The sequence below is a fragment of the Rattus rattus genome, chromosome 18 (assembly GCF_011064425.1).
Source record: "Rattus rattus isolate New Zealand chromosome 18, Rrattus_CSIRO_v1, whole genome shotgun sequence".
Taxonomy (NCBI): Eukaryota; Metazoa; Chordata; class Mammalia; order Rodentia; family Muridae; genus Rattus; species Rattus rattus.
The window spans coordinates 33,183,698-33,206,972 of NC_046171.1; the positions used below are offsets into that span (position 1 = coordinate 33,183,698).

The 23,275-nt window shown below is 41.5% G+C and overlaps 1 protein-coding gene and 1 pseudogene across 1 annotated transcript; both read left to right on the forward strand.

The window, feature by feature from the left end:
• The first annotated feature begins 6,207 nt into the window (after positions 1 to 6,207).
• LOC116886959 (L-lactate dehydrogenase A chain-like) lies at positions 6,208 to 10,662 on the forward strand. Its single transcript, XM_032888455.1, is given in 3 exon segments — positions 6,208 to 6,350; positions 9,511 to 9,612; positions 9,727 to 10,662. Coding segments are annotated over 3 exon segments (1,152 nt in total). The 3' UTR covers positions 10,634 to 10,662.
• A 4,754-nt stretch (positions 10,663 to 15,416) lies between these two features.
• Positions 15,417 to 22,867, forward strand: LOC116886960 (annotated as a pseudogene).
• The last annotated feature ends 408 nt before the right edge of the window (positions 22,868 to 23,275 follow it).

Consider the following 23,275-nt stretch of genomic DNA (forward strand, 5'->3'; position numbering starts at 1 on the left):
TTGTAAGAGTCAGACACTCAATGTGGTGAAGTAGTGTTCCAAGCAAGGATGGGGTGACTGAAGGAAGATTTAATCATGTGTTCATCTGCTCATGATACTAAAAGGGAGACTTAAACAAAACTTGTCCTTTCTTGTTATTTTTAGTATCTTCTTCCCAAACCCAAAGACACTGTAAGGATCAGCGGATGTCCGTGCGAAGCTGTCCGGAAGGTTTGGACCTGTTATTTTTAACCATTGACTGCTACGGAGAGCACAGAACATGGATATTTTTCATCACTGATCTGGGTTTTACTCTATTTGGTTAGAAGTGGACCAGAACCTTTTTCTTCTCACCATTTTCCATGTCCGTAATGTCAAACACAAATTTATTTAGTCTCTCTGGAAACTTTTCTTTTTAATATATGGACCTAGGAATTTTCAAAGCTGGTCATTGTGGGCGCCACCCACATCCCCAGATATTTTGCATTCTTTTGGGGACAGGGTCTCATTACATAGCCCAGGCTGTACCAAAACTCACAGTCCTGACTCTGCTTCCCGAGCACTGCAGTTATAGAAGTAAGTCATCACACCCAGCAAATTTACCTCAGGTGAAATAACTGTATAGCTTTCTACACAGTGACAATTTCATACTGCAAAGAATTATTCTTTCATCGTGTGATATTTTATTTTCCTCACTTGCCCTAATTGTAAATAATAGTGCGGTGTTTGTGCATTACTTTGACAATGTGTGTAAAGTTACGGGAATACTCTTTAGCTGGTTGAATGCCCCGGGATCTACATCGAGTGCTTGCCTTATGGCTTTGCAATCATTGTGAGGATTCTTTATGTACCTGGCCTTCTCTAGCTCAAGACAGGAGGAAGCCTCCAGGCTTGCGGCAGTTAGTTACCAGTTCAGAAGGATATGAAGTCGTATCTGTCAAATTTTTCTGTGGGAAGACCGAGAACATTTCAGAGCTCTCTAGTCCATCGTCACTCAGCAATTCTTTTTTTGTTTTCTGCCTGCCTAGCTCCTTCACACAGAGAGCTATAATTAAAGGACAAGATAGATTTCAACACAGCAAACTATCAATGTGAAGATCAAGTAGGTGAGTTTCCGTACTCCTGGGTTACTCCTCCTAATAAGCACAAGAAGTCTTCATCATGGATCCTATGCCCTTGCTTAAAGTCTGTCTGTTTGTTTATTTATGGTTTTGCCTTTCTGGGGACAGGATCTGCACATGCCAGGCAAAGGGCTTTATAGCTAAGCTGTACCTCTTGGTCTAAACAATAGCTTGCAAAAATATAAGAAAAATGAAAATTTATTACAGAATTTTTAAAAGAGTCTTTAAATTTGAACAGGAAGGAAAACTCTTTAATCCAGCATCAAGACCCAAAACGAAACCAAATAAACAAAGAAAATTACAGGGGAAGCTGGTCATAGTGGCCAATGCCTGAAAACCCATCAGTCCTAAAGTAAGGCAGCTGCGTGGCCGAGAACACAAGGAAAGCTTGGGTTGTGTAACAAGACTCCATCTCGCAACAAGAAGGGTGGGTGAGAGTGGAGAAAGATAGTGGCTAAATATAGAATTTTCTTCTCCGTGTGTCCTGAAGTTTTGTTGTAGTTGTTGTTGTGGTTGTGGTTGCTTTGTTTTGAGACAGGATTACACCTGTAGTCTTGATTGACCCAGAACTAGCTATGTTGATCAAAGTGGCCTCAAATTTGTAACCAAGTGCTTCTACTTGTGCAGTGCAGAGATTACAAACTCGAACAGTGCTAAGTAAGAATCAAACTCAGGACTTCCCTAACGCTAAGCGAGCACACGACCAACTGAGCTTTTGGCCATAATTTATGTGAGGGACCGTCCATGGTGAAAATATTTAATTTACTCCATAAATTGCTATTGTGTGTAGCATATACTAAACAACGTTGTTCCCTCTTTGAAATTTTAAGAAATATTAATTATAATTTTAAGAATTAGTGTGAGATTTTTGAACGCTGATCTCACACTAAAGTTCAGACTAGCCTGAAATTTATCACTGAGCCCAGACTGGCCTCAAGCTTGTGGCAATCATCCTGCCTCAGCCTCTTGAGTGCTAGAACTCACAGGAAGGAGCCACTACATCCAGCTGTAAACCCCCCCAACCCCCCTCGGAGCTGGGGACCGAACCAAGGGCCTTGTGCTTGCTAGACAAGCGCTCTACCACTGAGCTAAATCCCTGACTTTAAACCTTTTTAAAACTGAGTTTAGCAATAATATTTTGTATATGAGTACCGTGTAGCTGTCTTCAGACACACCAGAAGAGAGCATCGGATCCCATTACAGATGGTTGTGAGCTACCATAGGTGGCTGGGAATTGAACTCAGGACCTCTGGGGTGAGCAGTCAGTGCTCCTTAACCACTGAGCCATCTCTCCAGCCTCCTGTATTATTTTCAACAATAGTTTTTACTTTGAGCAGAGCTACCCTCATTAACCGTTTGGCGAAACATTGTTCCCATGGCACCAGTGAAGATACCCAGAGCAAGAAGGTGGGATGTCAGAGGGATACAGAAGAGCCCTACCATGGGAGTAGAAAGAGTCACACAGATAATTATAGCGGCAACTGTGTAACAAAGTCTAGGCGGACAGGAGCAGCCTGCGCGAAGCCCACGCAATTACAGGGAGAGCATGAGCCATCAGGTGATGGCCTTGAAACCGACCCAATGGTCTTCAATCCACATTCAGCAGCTTTCCCAGGAAAGGAGAAGAATTAGGCCTTTCTAACTCTCTCCTCCTTTCTCTTCCACCTGAGGAAAACTACCTTTGGTTTCCCCACTCTGTTCTGATGTGAGAATGAAAAAAAAAAAAAAAAAAAAAAGCTAGCATTTTTTACATAACTTTGTTTTTGTAGAAATTTCCCAAACTATAAGAAATTTACAAAATAATTCTTCAGAACAATCATTGGCTCTTTCTTAATTTACCTTAGTCTTCCTTTGTTTCATTGATTCTCTCTCTCTCTCTCTCTCTCTCTCTCTCTTTCACACACACACACACACACACACACACACACACACACACAATTTGTTTTGTTTTGAGACAGGATTATTATGTAGTCCGGACTCTCTGGGTTGACCATACTGAAAACTAACTCACTCAGATCCACTTAACGCCACTTTTTTTTTTATTTGTTTGCTTTTAAAGATTTATTTATTTATTCTATATAAGTACACTGTAGCTGTCTTCAGACACAGCAGAAGAGGTCATCAGATCTTATTTCAGATGGTTGTGAGCCACCATGTGGTTGCTGGGATTTGAACTCAGGACCTCTGGAAGATCAGTCAGTGCTCTTAACCACTGAACCATCTCTCCCGTCCTGTTTGTTTTGAGTTGGGTTCTCTCGAACTAATTTTGAAGTCATGATGTATCCAAGATGACCTTGAAATTCTTGTTGGTAATTTTGCGGTAGAACTTCTATCCTTCCTGTCTCCATCTCTGATCAGCTGAGGTAACATATCCAAGTCACTTTGCCTCATTTTATGTGGGGCTAGGGATGGACCCCAAGGCTGCATACAGGCTATGCAAGCATTCTACGAATATAGTTACTCTTAAGCCCTCTTATGTTTCTCTGAGAAAGATAACTTTTCAAAGTGTAATTTTATGCCATTATTCCACCTAAGAAATTTAACTATAATTTGCTAAAATCAGCTAACCTGATTATTTAGACTCTTCTGATACTTCAGAGTCTTTTTAAAAGGTTCATTTTAATTTTATTTGTGTACTTGTAAGTGCATCTGTACAGGTGAGCACAGATATCCTATGTCCTGGGAGGATAGAGGAGTTGGAACTGGAATTCCAGGTGGTTATAAACCACATGTTGTAGCCGCTGGGAACTGAATCCAGGTCCTCTGGAAGAATAGCATGTGTTATTAAACACTGGAGTACTTCTCTCTTCCCCAGAGAGTCTGCAGGTGATTTCTCTAGACCAGCATGGTGGCACAGTCCTTTAATCTCACTACTAAAAAGCAGAGGCAAATAGATTTTTGTAAGTAAATCCAGCCTGGTCTACATAATGAGTTTCAGGACTGCCAGGGCTGAAAGATCCTGTCTCATAAAAAATAAAAAGAGATAAAAAATCAAAATAAAAATAAAAGAAAAGAAGAAGAAAAGAGGGATTTGGAAGTCATATGCTATATCCTTTTCTTAACAATCTTTTTTTGTAATGCTGATTTTTTTCCTTGGGTTTGTTATTTTTGTTGTCATTGTTGTTGGTATTGTTTTTTTCTCACCAACTTTTAAAAAATATATTATTGTACTGACTAGTTGTATGTCAGCCTGACATAAACTAGGTTCATCTGTGAAGATGTGCTCTCAATAGAGCAAATTCCCCTACCAGAGTTGGCCTATGGGCAACCAACCCTATGAGGCATTTTCTTTTTTCTTTTTTTTTTTTTTTTTCCCGGAGCTGGGGACTAAACCCAGGGCCTTGCGCTTGCTAGGCAAGCGCTCTACCACTGAGCTAAATCCCCAACCCCATGAGGCATTTTCTTGACTGATGATGGACGTGCAAGGGCCCAGCTCAGTTTGTGTGGTATGTCAAGGCCAAGTGGCCCTGAATTATGTAAGAAGCAGGTTGAAGAATAAGGGCAGAGAGCAGTGCTCCTCCATGGCCTCTGCATCAGTTCCTGCCTTGAGTTTCTGCTCTGATGTCCCTAGAAGATGGACTATAAGTGTAAATGAAACACGTAAACTCCATTCATCCTCACCTTACTTTTAGTCATGGGGTTTTGTGTCAGGGAAAAACAAAACAAAACAAAGACAATTATTATTATAACAAGTTTCCATACATAAGATAGGTTAGCACTATTAAATTAGATACTTTCCCAGGTTTGCCTTAAACATTCCTCCTGCCTCAGATTACTGGTGTGCACCACCAAACCCCACATCTCAAAGACTGAGGCAGGAAGATTACAAGGTCGAAGGCAGCCTAGATGACTTAGTGAATCCCTTTTTCAAAATTAAAAAAAAAAAAAAGCCAATATAAAAAGGGCCCGGGGGAGGGGGGTGGCTGGAAAGATGGCTCAGTGGTTAAGAACACTGAGTGCTCTCCCAGATGTCCTGAGTTCAAACCCCAGCTACTACATGGTGGCTCACAACCATCTGTAATGAGATATGATGCCCTCTTCTGGTGTGTCTGAAGACAGCTACAGTATACTCATATATAATAAATAAAGAAATCTTTAAAAAAAAAAAAAAAAAGGCTGGGGATATGGCTTAGTACCTGCCTGGCATGAGCTTCAATCTTTATCAATAACATAACCTCGTGAGGGTTACTTTATGCTCAGGATAGATTTTATTACCTAGAGGAAGATTTATAATTCAGTCAACCACTTTTGTATGTATTTATAATAAAGATCCCTATTCATGCAGGTACAATTTCAGTTCCCTTCAACTTTCTAAGAACATTGCTTCTAATTCCAAAGTTTTGAATCACACCAGTTTCCATGGGACAAAAGCTGAGCTAAATCAATAGTTCCTATAGTAAAGAAACTGAGCTAACGACTTCTGAAAATAGCAGTGCTTTGCTTCTGTGACCACTCATATCTGTGTGGGAGGCTGAGACTGATATTCCTGAGTTTAAGACCAGCCTTGGCTACATGGTGAGTACCAGTTCAACCCAGGCTACAGAATGTTAAAAAATCAAAAAGCAGGGGGCTGAGGAGGGGATGCTGGAGAGATGGCTCAACAGTTAAGGCACTTTCTGCCCTTCCAGAGTTCTCTGGTTCAAATCTCAGGTTCAAATCCCAGAACCCACATGGCAGATCACAGTTATCTGTAACTCCAAGGTCTGACATTCATAGGCATACATGCAGACAAAAAACCACCAAGACACATAAAATAAAGAAATACAATTTAAAAAAAAAAAAATCTCTCAACGTTCCTGAAAGCAATCCTAGAAACAAAGTGTACTTAGTATCTTCATTGTTTCCAAAGTTAATTCAAAGAAGAAAGGACTTCATAAGAACCCACCTGGCCCGTACTCAATGAAAAGGGAAGCCTTGGGTGGTTGGACTTCGGAGCTACTACTTCTGAGCTGAGTCTAGGGCAAAAGTAAGAAGATGGGAAACCGGAGATAAAATTGCTGATGAAACGGGGGAGACGGTGCCAAAGCATTTTGCTGATATAAATCTCATCAAGAAGGGCAGAAGAAGAGAAAAAAAAAGCAAGCTTATAGAGTTCCCTTCTTGAAAGATGGCATCCTTGGAGACCCAGCAGACTGGCTTGGCTTCAGATGAGCGATTATTTTCACTCTCGCTCTTCATTGCACACCGGGTCCACAGAGGACAGAAGTTTCTAGGTTTTGTAACTTGCTTAACTTGTTTAAAAAATGAGGCGTGAGAGATTTTGACATCTGAGGCTGCTTAGGGGTAACTGGCTGATTTCTCAACACAGGGCAGGTCACTGTGTATTGAGGTGAAAAGAAAATTAAGATAAATTGACTAGATTCCCTGCAAGATCTGAGTTGCCAGCTTCAAAAGCACAGAAATCCTTTTCACCACATCTTCAATTTCGTTGGTTCAACTGCGTCGCCTACGCAATAGATCATCTTATTCTCGCTCTCCCGCCTTTCTTTCTGTCTCTCTCCCCCTCTCTCTGTCTCTCTGCCACTCTCTCTCTCCCTCTCTTATTGCTCCCATCTCTATTTGTCTGTCTGTCTCTGTCTGTCTGTCGGCTTCTGTTTCTCTGTGTGTCTCTCTGTCTCTGTCTCTCTCTGTGTGCTTGAGTGTGTGCACACGCGCACGCATGTGGTGTTCCCATCTCACCCTGCTGATGAGTGCTGGGATTCCAGTCCTGTGTCACCACACCCAGCATTTCCCGTGTGGCTTTTACAGGCAAAAAGAAGAACTCACTGAGAAGTGCAATACCTGTGATTTCAAACCCAGAGAGGCTGGGGCAGGAGAATTATGAGTTCAAAGCTAGCCTGGGAATACATAGCAAGGTCACAGCATACTCCAGGCCATCCTGGGCTGCATTGTCTCTTTAAAAAGGAGGAAGAAATAGAGAACAAGGAGAGGAAGAAGTTGCTACTGATAAACAAGGTGTGCTGGTACCCACCCTAGAAATCCTGGCCTGGCCAGAGGAGCTGAGGGGAGTTCAAGGTAATCAACTTCAAGTAAATTCAAGTTCAAGGCCAGCCTGAGATATAGGTGGCTTAGTATCAGGAAAAACCTCACTGGCTTGAGTTGTATCACTAAAGCTTTGCATAGCATTGCTGACCTCGCTTGTGTTTTCCAGTACCTCACTAAGCATTAGCACCACCCAGGGCACTGGTATTCTAATGCAAACATCTTGCTGCAGACCTAGCTCAGTAGTTAAGAGTGCTTGCTGTTCTGCCTGAGGACTCCGTTCTGTTCCAGGACCTGCGTTTAACTGATCACAACTATCTATAATCCCAGCTCCATGCATCAGATTTCCTCTTCTGACCTCCAAGAGAATCATGCCACCAACACATAGTTAATTAAAAATAAATTAACTTTAATTCTGAACTTGGAAGGCAGGTCTTTGCCAGTTTGAGGCCAGCATGGTCTACATAGAGAGCTCCAGATCATCCAGGCTGACACAATGGAATCTTTTTTTTTGGGGGGGGGGAGCTGGGGAATCGAACCCAGGACCTTGCGCTTCCTAGGCAAGCACTCTACCACTGAGCCAAATCCCCAACCCCGACACAATGGAATCTTGACTCAAAGAAAGAAAGAAAGAAAAAAAAAAAACAAAAACAAAAACCTAAAATCTCTTGTTTTCATTGTACATCATTTCCTCCGTCCACATGCTGGCCTGCTGGTCCAAAGTAAATACCCAGAGAGTGGTACCTCTTTATATCTCAGTGGTCGCATTGGGCATGCCTCCTTTCTATCACTTAATTTCTTGCTTATCATTTTCCCTTTTAAACAGTGGCATTGGTTTCCCGGTCCATCAGTCTGCCTGCCTGCCTGCCTGTCTGCCTGTCTGTCTGTCTGTCTGTCTGTCTGTCTGTCTGTCCCTTCAGGCAGTATCTCATGCAGCCCACGTTGGCCTTAGACTTGCTCTACAGTCAGGAGTGATGTGAATTCTTGTATTTCCTGCCCCCACTCCCTGGGTCATGAGGTCATAGGTATGAGACTCCATGCGCAATTTGCCATTGGTTTTTAAGCACAGTTCAACTTGGCATCATAACTACTAAACCTTTATTTATCTTTTGAGATTTTACTTATTTTTATTTTATGTGTATGGTGTCTTGTCTCCAGCTATGTCTGTGTCCTATCTGCACGGAGGCTAGAAGAGGGTGTTGGATACCTGGAATTATAATTGTTGGCCACCACATAAGTGCTGGGAACCAAACTTAGGTCCTCTGAGAGAGTAAGCAATGTTCCTACTCACTAAGCCATCTCTCCATCCTCAAATAGTTTCTGAATTGTTAGGCTGTACCTGTAATTCCAACACTGAGGAGGCTTCAGAAGATCCTCAGTTTCAGATACGTCTGGGCTACACAAGGACACACTTTTTGAAAAAGCAGAACAAAATAAAAATAGGATATGAGGTTTTTGGGTTTCTTTTTTCTCTCTATTCCTTTTTCCCTTCCTGTGGTGGTTTAAATGAGAATGATCCCCAGGAGTATATGTTTGTATACTGGGTCTGCAGTTGGTGGGGACTGTTTGGAAAGGGTTAGGAAGTGTGTTCTAGTTGGAATGGGTGTGTCACTAGGGTGGACTTTGAGGCTTCAAAGTATTCCTGCCATTCCAACATTCCCATTCCTATTCCTATTCTCTCTCTCTCTCTCTCTCTCTCCTTTGTTGTCTCTCCTCCATCTTTTCTCCTCTCTCCTCTCTCTCTCTTTCTCTCTCTGTCTCTCTCTGTCTTGCTCTCTTTCTGTCTGTCTGTCTGTCTGTCTGTCTGTCTCTCTCTCTCTCTCGGTCTCTCTCTCCTTCTTGCTGTCTCTCTCATTCTCTCTCTTCCTCTCTTTTTCTCTTGTTCTCTTTCTCTCTCCCCTCTCTTTTTGTCTTTCTCCCCTCCCCCTTCTCTACTTCCAACTTATGGATCAACATGTGAGCTCTCAGCTGTTCCTGATACCTAGCACTAACACCCTGGAACCACAAACCTCAAATTAAATGCTTTCTTTTATAAGTTGTCTTGGTCAAGTTGTTTTGTCACAGTGATAGGAAAAGTAATGAAGACACCCTCCCCCATATTGTTCTGTTCACCAGGTTAATATATACCATCTTATCTACTTGTTATTTTAGGGGGGTGATTGTTTTACTTTTATGCATATTTGCAAACCATGTGTGTGCTTGCTACCCAAGGATGCCAGAAGAGGGTTTCAGATTCCCTGGGAGAAATTATCCTCAACTTACAGAAAGAGGGACCTATCAAGATACAGAAAGGATAGAGAACACCAAACAGACTGTATAAGAAAAGAAATTACCTGGTGCTGGAGCCACTGTTGCTGAGCCCAGGACACACTGCTGATGCTCACCCATCATCTCCCAGCATGCACTATCGGTCTCAAAAGATATGAAGTCCAACCCTCAAGGAGCAGCTGATTGTTAATCTTCTTAAGGAAGAATGGGTCCCCCAGAACAAGATTACAGTTGTTGGGGTTGGTGCTGTTGGCATGGCTTGTGCCATCAGTATCTTTTTTTTTTTTTCTTTTCCTTTTTTTCGGAGCTGGGGACCGAACTCAGGGTCTTGCGTTTGCTAGGCAAGCGCTCTACCACTGAGCTTAATCCCCAACTCCGCCATCAGTATCTTAATGAAGGACTTGGCCGATTAGCTTGCCCTTATTGATGTCATGGAAGACAAGCTAAAGGGAGAGATGATAGATCTCCAGCATGGCAGCCTTTTCCTTAAGACACCAAAAATGGTCTCCAGCAATGACTATAGTGTGACTGCAAACTCCAAGCTGGTCATTATCACAACGGGGGCCTGTCAGCGGGACGGAGAGAGCCGGCTCAGTTTCGTCCAGCGAAACGTGAACATCTTCAAGTTCATCATTCCGAACATTGTAAAGTACAGTGCACAATGCGAGGTGCTCATCGTCTCAAATCCAGTGGATATCTTGACCTACGTGGCTTGGAAAATCAGCGGCTTCCCCAAAAGCAGAGTTATTGGAAGTGGTTGCAATCTGGATTCAGCTCGGTTTCGGTTTCGTTTTCGTTACCTGGTGGCTGAAAGGCTGGGAGTTCACCCGCTGAGCTGTCACGGGTGGGTCCTAGGAGAGCATGGTGACTCCAGTGTGCCTGTGTGGAGTGGTGCGAACGTTGCCGGCGTCTCCCCGAAGTCTCTGAACCCAAAACTTGGTGCGGATGCAGACAAGGAGCGGTGGAAGGATATTCACAAGCAGTTGGTTGTCAGTGTATATGAGGTGATCGAGCTGAAAGGTTATGCATCCTGGGCCATTGGCCTCTCTGCGGCAGACTTGGCCCAGAGCACAATGAAGAACCTTAGGCGGGTGCATCCCATTTCCACCATGATGAAGGGTCTCTGTGGAACCAGTGATGACGTCTTCCTCAGCGTCCCGTGTATCCTGGGACAAAATGGAATCTCAGATGTTGTGAAGGTGACACTGACTCCTGAGGAGGAGGCCCACCTGAAGAAGAGTGCAGATACCCTCTGGGCAATCCAGAAGGAGCTGCAGTTCTAAAGTCTTCCCAGTGTCCTGGCACTTCACTGTCCAGGCTGTGGCAAGGTTTCTATGGAGACCACACACTTCTCATCTGAGCTGTGGTTAGTCCAGTTGTGTTGACGTGGTCTGGGGGAAAATCTCAGTTCCCACAGCTCTACCCTGCTGGTAAGTGGTGTAGTGGTAACCTGGTTAGTGTGACAGTCCCACTGTCTCCAAGACACCGCCAACTGTTAGCAGGCTTTGATTACCCTGTGAGCCTACTGCATTGCTGCTCGGCTCACCCTCACCAAACATGCCTATGCCAATGAGTTCCCAGTCAGTCTTAACCTGGCTCCAGTGTTAAGTCCATCATGCATATCTTGTGCATAAATAAATGTTCTACAGGATATTTTCTGTATTATATGTGTCTGTAGTGTACATTGCAATATTATGTGAAATATAAGAGCTGGATATGGATGATGGAACCAACCACTCAAGTGTCATGCCAAGGAAAACACCAATAAACCTTGAACACATAATAATCAAAATCACAGAGCAAAATAAATATTAAAAGGTGAAAAAAAACCTATTAAAATAATACCTGACTTCTTTATGGAAACGCAAAAAGCCAGAAGGGCCTGAACAGATGTTCCATAGGTTCTAAGAGATCACATATGGCGCTCCAGACTACTATACCCAGCAATACTTTCAATGACAACAGATGGGAAAGGAACAGGCCATGATAAAAACCAAATTTAACTATACCTATCTACATATCCAACCATACAGAAGGTGCTAGAAGGAAAACTTCAACCTGAGGAGGATAACCACCCCCAAGGAAACACAAAGAATAAATATCCTCAGACCAGCAAATCAAAAGTGGGGAAAAATTCACACAACAAAATAGTGGGGATCAACAAACACTGCTCGTTTATAACTGTCAACATCAATGGTCTCAATTCATCAATGAAAAGACACGGACTAACAGAATGTATGCAAACACAGGAACTGCTCTCCTTCAGCATCCAAGAAAAAAATCTTCATCAAAGACGCACGCCATCTCCGGATAAAAGGCTGCAAAAAGATATTCCAAGCAAACAGACATAAGATGCAAGCCAGGGAAGCCATTTTTAATATCTGACAAAATAGACTTTGAAAACCAGTCAGAAGACATAGGGAAGGTCACAAAATACTCACCAAAGGAAAAATCCACCAAGAGGACATTGCAATTCATAACATCTGTGCACCAAATGTACATTTATAAAAAAAGAAAGAAAGAAAAAGAAAAAAAACCACCACCACAGCTTAAATTGAATATCGACACTCACACATTAATAATAGGTGACTTTAATTCCCAAATCTTGCCAATAGACAGGTCATGTAGACGAAAACCCAGAAGTAACACCGAAATGGTAGAGCTTACTGACTGGTATTATAAGTCAAATGGAACTAACAGATATTTGTAGAACATTTCACTAAAACACAGATTATACATTCTTCTCATCAGCTCATGAAATTTTCTCCATAATTGACCACATACTTGGCACAAAGGAAATCTCAACAGATAAAAGACAGTAGAAATAGCACCCCGCGTCCTATTTAACCACCATAGATTAAAGCAGGGTATCAGCAATAACAAAAACAACTGAAGCTTACAAACTCATGGAAACTTACTAACTGTTTACTGGACGAAAAAATGGCTCAAGACAAAAACTAAGACCAAATTTAAAAACTTCATAGAGTGAATAAAAATAGAAATATAACATATCCAAGATTACGGGGCATAATGAAGGTTCTAAAAGGCAAGTTCACAGCCCTGAGTGCCTACAGTTAAACCCTGGAGAAATCTATTACCATCATGGTGGGGAGCACGGCAGCATGCAGACAGACTTGGTGCTGGAGAAGAAGCTGAGGGTTCTACATCTATGATCCGAAGGCAGCAGAAGAAGACCGTGTGCCACACTGGGTGTAGCTTGAGCATAGGAGACCTCAAGGCCCACCCCCACAGTGACGCATTTTCTCCAGCATGGCCACACCTACTCCAACAAGGCCATACCTCCTAGTAGTGCTCCCATGGGTCTAAAGGGGCCAATTACATCCAAATTACCACACTTGTACTCTATCAAATTGGAAAAGCTAAGAAAATAGATAAATACAATCTATCCAAGTTGAATCAAGATCAGATAGACAATTTAAACAGACCTATAACCCCTAGTAAAGTAGAAGCAATCACTAATATGATAATCCTAGAACCAGATGATTTTAGCACATAATTCTACCAGACTTTCAAAGAGTTAATACCAACACTTCTCAAATTATTTGAAAAAATAGAAATAGTAGAAACATTGTCCAATTCCTTTTGTGAGGCCACAGTTGCCCTGACATCTTAACCACATAAATAACTAACAAAGAAAGACAATTAATGACTAATTCCTTTATAAATATATTTAAATTTTTCAATAAAATAATTACAGATTGTTTTTGTGAATTAAATATTTTAAATCAAAGAACACATCAAAGCTATTATCCACCATGATCAAGTATGCTTCATGTCAGAGATTCAGAAATAAGTGAATATATGTAAATCAATAAATGTAATCTACTATATAAACAGACTGAAAAACGAAAGTCACATGATCATATTATTAGATGCAGAAAGGCTTTTGACAAAATTCAACACCCCTTCATGATAAAACTCCAGGAGAGCTAAGAAGTGCAAGTGGCATAACTCAACATGATAAAGATAATTTATAGCAAGCCCATAGCCAACATCAATTTAAATGAAAAGAAATTAAAATCATTTCCACTAAAATCAGAAACAAGACAACTTTGCTCACTCCTGCCCTACCTAGTCAATATAGTACTTGAAGTCTAAACTGGAAGAATAAATCAACTGAAGGAGATCAAGGGATTAAAAAGAAAGTTACAAGGGATTGGAAAGGAAGACGTCAAATACCTTTATTTGAAGATGATATAATGGTATATATAACTGACCTTAAAAATTCCACCAGAAAGTTCCTACAGGTAATGAAAAATTTCAGTAAAGTAGCTGGATATAGATTAACACAGTAAAATTAGTAGCCCTCCTATTTACAAATGGAATATGGACTGAGAGAGAAATCAGGGAAACAATACCTTTCACTATAGCCTCAAATAATATCAAATATCTCGAGGTATTGCTAACCAAGCAAATGAAAGACTTGTATAATAAATACTTCAGGACATTGAAGAAAATGAAGATATCAGAAGATGGAAAAATCTCCACTGATCATGGATCACTAGGATTAATACAGCAAAAATGCCCATATTACCAAAAGCAATTTACAGATTCAATGTAATCCCCGTCCAAATTCCAACACAGTTCTTCATAGAAGTTGAAAAAATGATTTCAGTTTCATATGGGAATACAAAACCCCCAGGCAGGATCATCCTATAGTACAAGAGCTGCTAAGTATCACTCTTCCTAACCCCAAATTGTACCACAGAGCTGCGGTTATAAAAACGGCACAACTTTAGCACAAAAACAGACATGTTGATCAATGGAATCAAATTGAAGACTCAGATAGAAGTCCATACACCTACAGAAACATGATTGCTGGTAAAGAAGCCAGAAATATACAGTAGCAAAAAGATACCATCTTCAACAAACAGTGCTTGTCAAATTGAATGGCTGCTGGGAGAAGAATGCAAATAAATCCATGCTTATCACCTTGTGGTGAAACTCAACTTCAAATGGATCAAGGACCTTCACATAAAACCACATATGCTGAACCAATAGCATAGTAACTGGGTAATAGTCGTGAATTCACTGGCACAGGTAAAGACTTTCTGGACTGGACATTGATAGCAGAGGCGCTAAGATATATAATTAGTAAGTGATCCTTCATGAAACTCAAAAGCTTCTGTACAGCGGAGAAAACTATCATTCAGATAAAGCAGCAAACTATAGAAAGGGAAAAGTTTTTTTTTCTTCTTCCTGTTTTGTTTTCTTTTTCTTTCCAGCTACCCATCCATTAGAGGGCTAATATTCAAAATTTATAAAGAACCCTCAAATCTGTACATCAAGAAAATAAATAAACAAATCTAAAAATGGGGTACAAAATCTAAACATAAAATTCTCACTAGGGAAAACTCAAATGGCTGAGAAGTAAAGAAATATTCAACATCTTGAGACATTGAGACAATCAAAATTACTTTGAGATGTTATCTTATGCTAGTAAGAACGGCCAAGATAAAATGAACGGTAGTTCATGCCGGTGAGGATGTGGAGTAAAGGGGACACTCATTCGCTGCTGGTGGGAGTGCAAACTCGAACATCCAGTATAGAAACCAGTGTGGCTATGCCTTGGAAGATGGCGACAGACCTATCTGGAGATTTAGCTATTCCACTCTTGGGCATTCACCCAAAGGACTCTGCTCCGATTACAAGACTCTTACTCAACCATGTTCATTGCTGCTCTATTACTATTTCTACCCAGAAACCCTAAACAACTTAGAGGTCTCCGAGCAGATTAATAGATAAAGAAAATGGAATACACTTACACACTGGAATATTACTCAGCCACTAAAATAATAAAATCCTGAAATTTTCAAGTGAACGGATGGAGATAGAAAAAAAAAATCATCCCAAGTAAGACAACTCAGGCCCAGAAGTACAGATATGACATGTATTCTCACATGTCTGGATGTTAGTCGCTAAGTCAGGTATAAGTAGTTAGAATTTTCAGAACAACAGAGTTTAGGTATAGAGGAAAGGACTGGGGAAAACTAATAGATCTCCCTAGGAAAGAGAAATAGAATGGATAGTTATGGATGGATAAGAATGGGGACTGGAATAAGTGGCTCAAATAAGGAAGGTGAGGGAGGAAATAGAGGGATAGATAAAACTAAAGGCCATTTGAGGGTCCATATGGAGACCTAAAGCAGGAGACACTTCCTGTGATACCTACAAATATGAAGGTGACCCACGTAAAATTGTCAAATAACAAGGGAAGACACAGACCTCACTGGACATTTGTCATCACCAAAAGAAACCTCTTGAGTACCAGGGATGGGTTATATGTCTAACCAGGTTCCTGGCCAAAGGGGTCTCATGGGAACCCCCAAACAACCAAGGCTGTTCCCAAGACTATATAGGTTGTACTCCGCAAACTTTAAGCAAGACCCTATTATTGACGACAGCACCTAAACAACACATCAGCCACAAAGATGTTGAGCGGATGCCTACCCAGAGCCTTCATTCCTATGGTGTTGGAAGGTATTCTTCCTACTACCAAAGAGAAAGGGAAACACCAACTCAGGTATGAACCCTTCAGCTCTACAAGAGCGACCTGCCTGCAACGCATCGGGGTGCAATACAGGCACAAAGCTTGTGGGAATAACCAACCAACATTTGACTGACTTCAAGCCTACTCCATGAGATGGAATCCTACTCCATGAGATGGGAACCTATACTTTTTGGGTGACCAAGAACCTGACACTGTATAGGCCAGTGACCTAGAGTAAAACCAAATACTACTGTTCTGCTAAAGGAATGTAGCAATCAATCAACTCCTAAAGACATTTTGTTATACTCCTAGACCAGTGTCTTACTCAGCCATCATCATTTCCTTCTTCAGCAGATGAGAACAAATACAGAGACTCACAGCCAGACACATATGGAGAGAGTGAGAGACCTCGGAACACTCAGTCTTAAATGGGAGGTCTCCATTAAATCTCTCCTATCAAGTTTTAGGGAACCCTCTGGAAGAGGAGGCAGGAAGAATAGTGAGAGTCAGTGGGGATGGAGAACACCAAGGTAATCAGGCCTTCTAAATCCATTAGGACCAGCGTACATCCATACTCACAGACTTTGGCACATGCACAAGCCTTCTCGGGATCCTAGGAGGAAAGGGAGAGGTGGACACAGGCCCCCATCCCTAACCCAGGAGCTGTGTCCAATTGATAACCACTTGCAAATACAAAATTAATTTTCTCCAAGGCAGTCTCAGGTCATTCTTAAGGGGAAACTAACCATCCTTAAAGCAGGCCCCAGGTCCTGCAGTTACCAGGCAACATGAAACAAACTCCAAATACAGGTTTGGAGGTTCTTTGTCTCATAATTAAGCCAGGGCAGTTTTTTAAACCTTACAATACTTATGGTGTCTATTTTGTGTTCTTTTTTGTTTGTTTATTTGGTTGGTTTTTTTGTGGAATTCCTGTGTGTGTGTGTGTATGTGAACACGTATGTCTCTGTGTCTATATGTATTTCTTAGGCATTTTCTTTGGCTCTTTTGCTTGTTTGGTTGTTTTGTCATATTTTTTTGTTTATGATTTACCTTCTTTTATTGCATTACTAGGTTCTGCATGTTAGTTTGTCTTCTAATAAGAAACAGAAAGCAAGTAGACCCAGATGGGAGGGGAGGTGGCCAGGAGTGGGAAGGAATTGGGGTGTGTGCACACAGAATCAGAAAACATTTTATAAAATGTCTCAGGTTTTGGTTAACTTTATTCTATTTGAGACAAGTTTACTTTATGTAGCTCTACCTGACCTGGGATTCACTATGTAAGTCTGTCTGGCCTTGAAGGTGTGGCAACTCTCCAGCCCCTCCCTGCATTCTGAGTATTGGAATTATAAGAATGTTCTAACCATGCTCGGATGCTTGTGGATACTTGTTGTTTTAAATACTATTATGAGTTTTATTCTGCGTAGCATAAAATAGTAGACACAGGATATATACATATATATATATATATATATATATATATATATATATATATATATTTAAATTTTTACTGTAGGAAAGTGAAAGGACAGAATTCACTTTTCTATTATAAAAAAGACAAACAGAAACAAACCCCCTTCTAAAACTAAAAGTCTTTTTTTTTTTTTTTTTTTTTTTTTTTTTTTTTTCGGAGCTGGGGACCTAACCCAGGGCCTTGTGCTTCCTAGGCAAGCGCTCTGCCACTGAGCTAAATCCCCAACCCCAAAACTAAAAGTCTTATCGACTGTATTTTAGACTTTACAACCCCTTTGGCCCAGAGGCCAAATGGACCTGCATCTGGGTATTTTAGCCACTGTAGTGACATCATTCTCTTTTAGTGTTTTATTTTTCCATGGGTGTGTATGTCATTTTGTCCATCCTCAACTGCTCTTCCCAAGAGCTTATTATTATAGTGAATTTTAATATATTTAGCAAGTTAAAGAAACACTTGCTTTTGAGACCAGACAGCCCCCACACCCCTGTTTTTCCTTGTGGTACCCAGGACATGCTGCTGGTTTGGCGAGCCATCGTTCACAAAGCTGTGACTTTAGCCTCTGTTTCCATCAACCGTTGCTAGCCTTGTTCATGGAATTCTTTCCCCGGGGTCTTGGTGATGTTCAGATGGGACGTAACTTTGGGTAAGGAGGACTTTGGATGAGATCCGTGCACACTGTATGTATTTATGAAAATGTCAAATGAATTAATGAATCCCATTAATATGAAAACATGGCATGAAGAAGTTATAAGGCCCAGTTTGTTTTTAGTTCTCAAGCATGGTGCATTCTTTCTCTCATTTCTGTTTCATTGCAGGGCGTCTGCCACGTCCCAGGCTAGCCTTGAAATAGGTAATATATAACAGAGATTGATCATGAGTTCCTGGTCCTCTAGTTTCCACCTCCAGAACGCTAGGATCCTAGACACACACCACACTGCGTGTTTCTGTGACCCTAGTTTATGTGGTGGTGGGAACTGAGTCCAGGACTTTGGAACATGGTAGGCAAGCACGTTACTAACTGAGCTGCATTCCTAGCTCCTCCATTGTCTATTTTAGATAATCACTGATTGTTGTTTTTGTGTAACAAAGTCTTTCTCTGTAGCTTTAGCTGATGTGAAACTCACCGTGTGGATAGACCAAACTGACCCCAAAGTCACAAGAATCTGTGGTCCCTGCCTCCCGAGTGCTGGAGAAATTCAATATGAAAACACCCCAAACATTTTAATGTGATTTTTTTTTTTGAAGTTATAATCTAACTCGGAGTTAGCTCTTTTCAAGTCCTGTTCTCTGTAAGGTAACGTCAGATATATGGATTGGTTTGAGCTTTAATGTGCTAATATGGTAGGTGGATTTTTCTTTGTTTTCCTTTTTCCTTTTTTTCTCTCTTATAGAAATCAATGGTACAAAGGCCCAGCTTCCTTGGTATAGCTACCCCAGGTGGCTAAGAAGCCAGGCACAGATACTATCCTGACAGCAACGGGACAGCTCTCACGGCTGGGCCCCGGACTGTCAGGCATTGGCATTTCCTCAGGTCAGCTGCAGACCAACCAGCACACCTGCTGAAATATTGGTTATCTCAACTGCACGGATCCAGCCCGACTTGATACTGCCAGTCTGTGACCTTGCCGAGCTTCCGGACTTCTCTTGTCTGATTCCGGACTTCCAGCTCCTCTTGTCTGATTTTGAGATCCTTTCCAGTTCTTCTTTCTGAGCTCTCTGCAGTTAGCATTTAACCGTGCTCAACTCCGACCAGTTGGAACACAAAGGAAAATAATAAGTAACCTCTTTCACCTCTGCCTCCACCGAGCACCAGCGTGGTTATCTCTTTTCTGGTGTTCACAGCCAAATTTGTAGAAGGAATCTCATGCATGTTCTGTTTAAACATGCCCAACTCACCCTGCCACCCACTGAAGTCTCACCCATCAGCTCTGGGCAGTCTCACCTTGGTCACCAACAACACACAAATTGTTAGACCCGAAAGACCTTTTTTTGTTTCCTTGTTTGAACCTTGAGAAACATTTGTCACTGTAAACAACGGCCTCAATTTAGTCAGTGCTATCTCCTGGAAAAATACTTTGGTATCTCACAGGAATGCAGAACATATCAGGTTCCAGATAAAATTAATCCCATGCCCACCGAATTTGTTTCTCCTTGGAATTTTGCCGCTCAGTAACGCTAGTACACTCTGTAGGTGGACACGTTTTGGTCTCCAGTGTTCACTCTGTCTTTATTTCACAAATGTACAAGTATCTGTATGGCCTGAGGGATATGGCTGTTTTGTGGGACAGATTTTTTTAAAGTCTGAACATTCTTATTAGCTGATTGAAAAACACATTGTGTCCACCGATTATCCTTGTGAGGTGGTTGTATGGCCAAACAGCTAAGCGGTATTTGAAGAGAATAGTGCTACTCCGAACACCAGACAATAGGGAATTGAAGTCACTTAATCCACCGCGTGGAACAATAGTTGCTATCAGTGGGAGCAGCTAAGAGAGGGTTAAATTTTTAACCAAGAGCTTGGAAACACCCAGCAGTCGAACAAAGCATTCTTGGTACCTTACTGAAGTGTTTACTAAGCTAAAATCCGATCAATTGTAACACGAAGGAGAAGAAATAGTGAAAGACTATGATAAGGTAGAAAAATAGAAAACAAAGCCTCAGTGGATCAGACACTCACACGTGCATCTTTAAAGGTCGAAAACCGTCTCATTCTTGTGGTGAAAGGCAGGCCCCAGAATGAGATAAAATATTTCAATAAGAGGACTGGAGAGTTGGCTCCGCGGTCACAAGCACTTCCTGCTCTGGGTTCCCAGCACCCACATGGAGGCTTACAACCATCTATAACTCCAGTTCAAGGGATGTGATGCCCTCTTCTGACCTCCACAAACACTAGGCACTCATTTGTGAACAGACGTACATTCAGGCAAAATACCTATGCACATTAAATAATAAAATAACTCTAAAACTAAGCTAAAACTGACTCTGAATATTTTGTTTTGTTTTTGGGTCCGTACGCCCTCCTCGTCCTTTTGACAAGATCTCACTGCATAAATTGGAAGGGCTCCAAACTCTGTATGCTTCTGTTTCTGTCTCTGAGGGCTGGAAATCAACATTGTATCACCATGCCTGTCTTCTGACTCTCCTCTGATACTTAAGTCTAACCATAAGTTCACTTTCCAGAAACTGAGGGTGTGGCTTGGGTTGGATAGAATGCTCAGCTGGTGTGTACAAAGCCCTGGGTTCCACCTCAGGATGAATAAAGCCAAGTAGGCTGCCACAGGCCTATAATCCCAGCTCCACGGAGACCGAGGCAAGAAGATCAGGAGCTCAAGGTCATCTTGGGCTCTCGAAGACCTTATCTCACAAAAAAAGAGAAGGAATGAAAGAAAGAAAAAGAAAAAAGTAAGTTAACGTTCCATGGAGACCAGACTACCCAAAATAAATGTCATGATGTCACATTACCTTATGGGCTACAAAATATGAACAGACACACAGATACACCCCATAGCTGCATGTCTTATTCTCTTAAGCGTTAGCTGAATCAAATCACCAACTGTATCTGAATTTCAAACTCATCTGCAATTTCTAGAGGGCAGGATCTCGAACAGAAAGGTCTAATTAGGGTAATGCCAGTCCTTGGCAGAGAGATCCTTTTCACCTGAGATCCTCTCACTGAGATAGTCTTCCTGATCGGTCTTCACCTGGTATTTAGCGAGAAAGGAGGACTCGCAATTAAACTTTGCCTTTGCAAAACTGCAGCACCTTTCCTGTGCGGGCTTGTATTAATTCTCTTAGTAATTATACATCGTAAATGATTTTATTCACTGCATTACAAGCCAGCACTGAACTGACGCACTTGACCGCTCTCACACAGGTGGGAGTTATGTTCTTGCCTCTCACCCACCATGAGAATTTTCAGGATGAGCTCACCTGTCCTTCACTCAACACAAGCTGTAGGCTGGGAGTGAGCCCAGCATCTCCAGAGCGGGTTCTTTGTTTCCCTTCTGTCTTATGGGTCTCTTGACCTTTTTTTTTTTTTTTTTTTTAAATTTTTCTTTTAAATTTTATTTTATGTGCATTGGTGTTTTGTCTGTATGTCTGTCGGTGCATAAATGTGGGATCCATTGGATCTGGAGTTACCGACAGTTGTGAGCCACCATGTGGGTGCTGGGAATGGAACCTAGCTCGTCTGGAAGGACAGCCAGTGCTCCTAACCACTGAGCCCTCTCTCCAGCCCTTCAACCTTTACTTTTCAAACTTAGAAGATGGAATGTTTTAATGTGCTTCTTAAATATCTTAACCTTTAGTAACTTTTAGTAACCATTGCTATTAGAACTATGGCCATAGCTATTCTTCCCTTTGATATTCTCGACCCCCAGCCTTTTTCACACAAGTCATCTCCAGCAACCAGAATGAAGGACATCATCCTGTTGAGAAAAAAGAGCTGCCCCCAGCACATGTAGTCTATGCTCTAGTGGACTGTACAGGAAACAGTCTGCTTTGAATGCCCGATGTTCAACACAGAACAAAAGCACAAATAACAATCTTATATATGAGATTTATCATTTTGACTTAATATTTTGTCTATGCTCATATGTAATAATTATAAAATCACGAGGACATGTACATGTTTCCCAAGAAGACGAAGGCTATAAGAAGCCTGGAAAGAGAGACACTTTAGTCACTCTCAGATGTCCCTGTATGTGCTAGGCCACCTAGCTGTCTCCTATTTCTTCTATCAGGGTTTCAAAGTCCAGGATATGGCTCTCTAGTTAGTTAAGTAATTCAAAAGATAACATTATTTCCATCATATACAGAAAACTATTTTGTGATTTTTTAAGGGAGAAATCGGGGGAAATTGCTTCATATGCCCTTTTCTTTCTGCTATATTTTTACCCCATCCTATGACTTTGTCTGTGTAAGTGTGCTATAATTATTTTTATTTAATCCCCCAATAACCACAATTCTTATGCACTGTCCCTTGGGAATAAGATTAAATAAAATTAAAATTTCGGGGGGGGGTGTCCTTTGCTGTACTGCCTCCGCTCTCTAACGCCAGCGCCACCTCTCGCTTGCTGTGCTCCAGCCGAAGGAGAAGGGGGATAAGTAAGGAGGTGCCTATACCACACCTCATACAAAACAGACTGCCTGCAAATCCACGGGTGGTAAAACACCCAGGAAACAACCGGCTACAAAGGCTGCTCGCAAGAATGCGCCCCCTACTGGAGGGGTGAAGAAACCTCATCGTTACAGGGCTGGTACTGTAGCACTCCATGAAATCAGACGCTATCAGAAGTCCACTGAAGTCCTGATTCGCAAGCTCCCCTTTCAGCGTCTGGTGCGAGAAATTGCTCAGGACTTCAAAATAGACCTGCGCTTCCAGAGCTCAGCTATTGGCGCTTCGCAGGAGGCGAGTGAGGCCTGTCTGGTTGGCCTTTTGAAGATGCTAACCTGTGTGCTAGCTATGCCCAATGAGTAACAATTATGTCAAGAGATATCCAGCTAGCACGCCGCATACGCGGAGAACGTGCTTAAGAGTCCACTGTGAGGGTCCACACTTCATTCTCAAAAAAATTTTTTTCCTCTTCTTTCTGTTATCAGTAATTCTGAACATTAGATATTTTTTCCATGGGATCAAAGGTACCTAAGTATATGATTGCGAGTGGAAACACAGGGGACAGAATCAGGGATTGTCAGTTTCTCCACGTTCATTTATGTGTGGATTTTTAATATAAATGTAAGATGTGAGCCATTAATGCAAGCAAAATATAACAATTATAAATAGACCTGTTAAATTTTTCTGGACAAAAACAAATTTTTTTTTCTGCTCATCATCATACAAAGCCATTTTAAAAAAAGATTTATTTATTACTTATTATATATGAGTACAATGTCTTCAGACACACCAGAAGAGGGCATCAGATCCCATTCCGGATGGTTGTG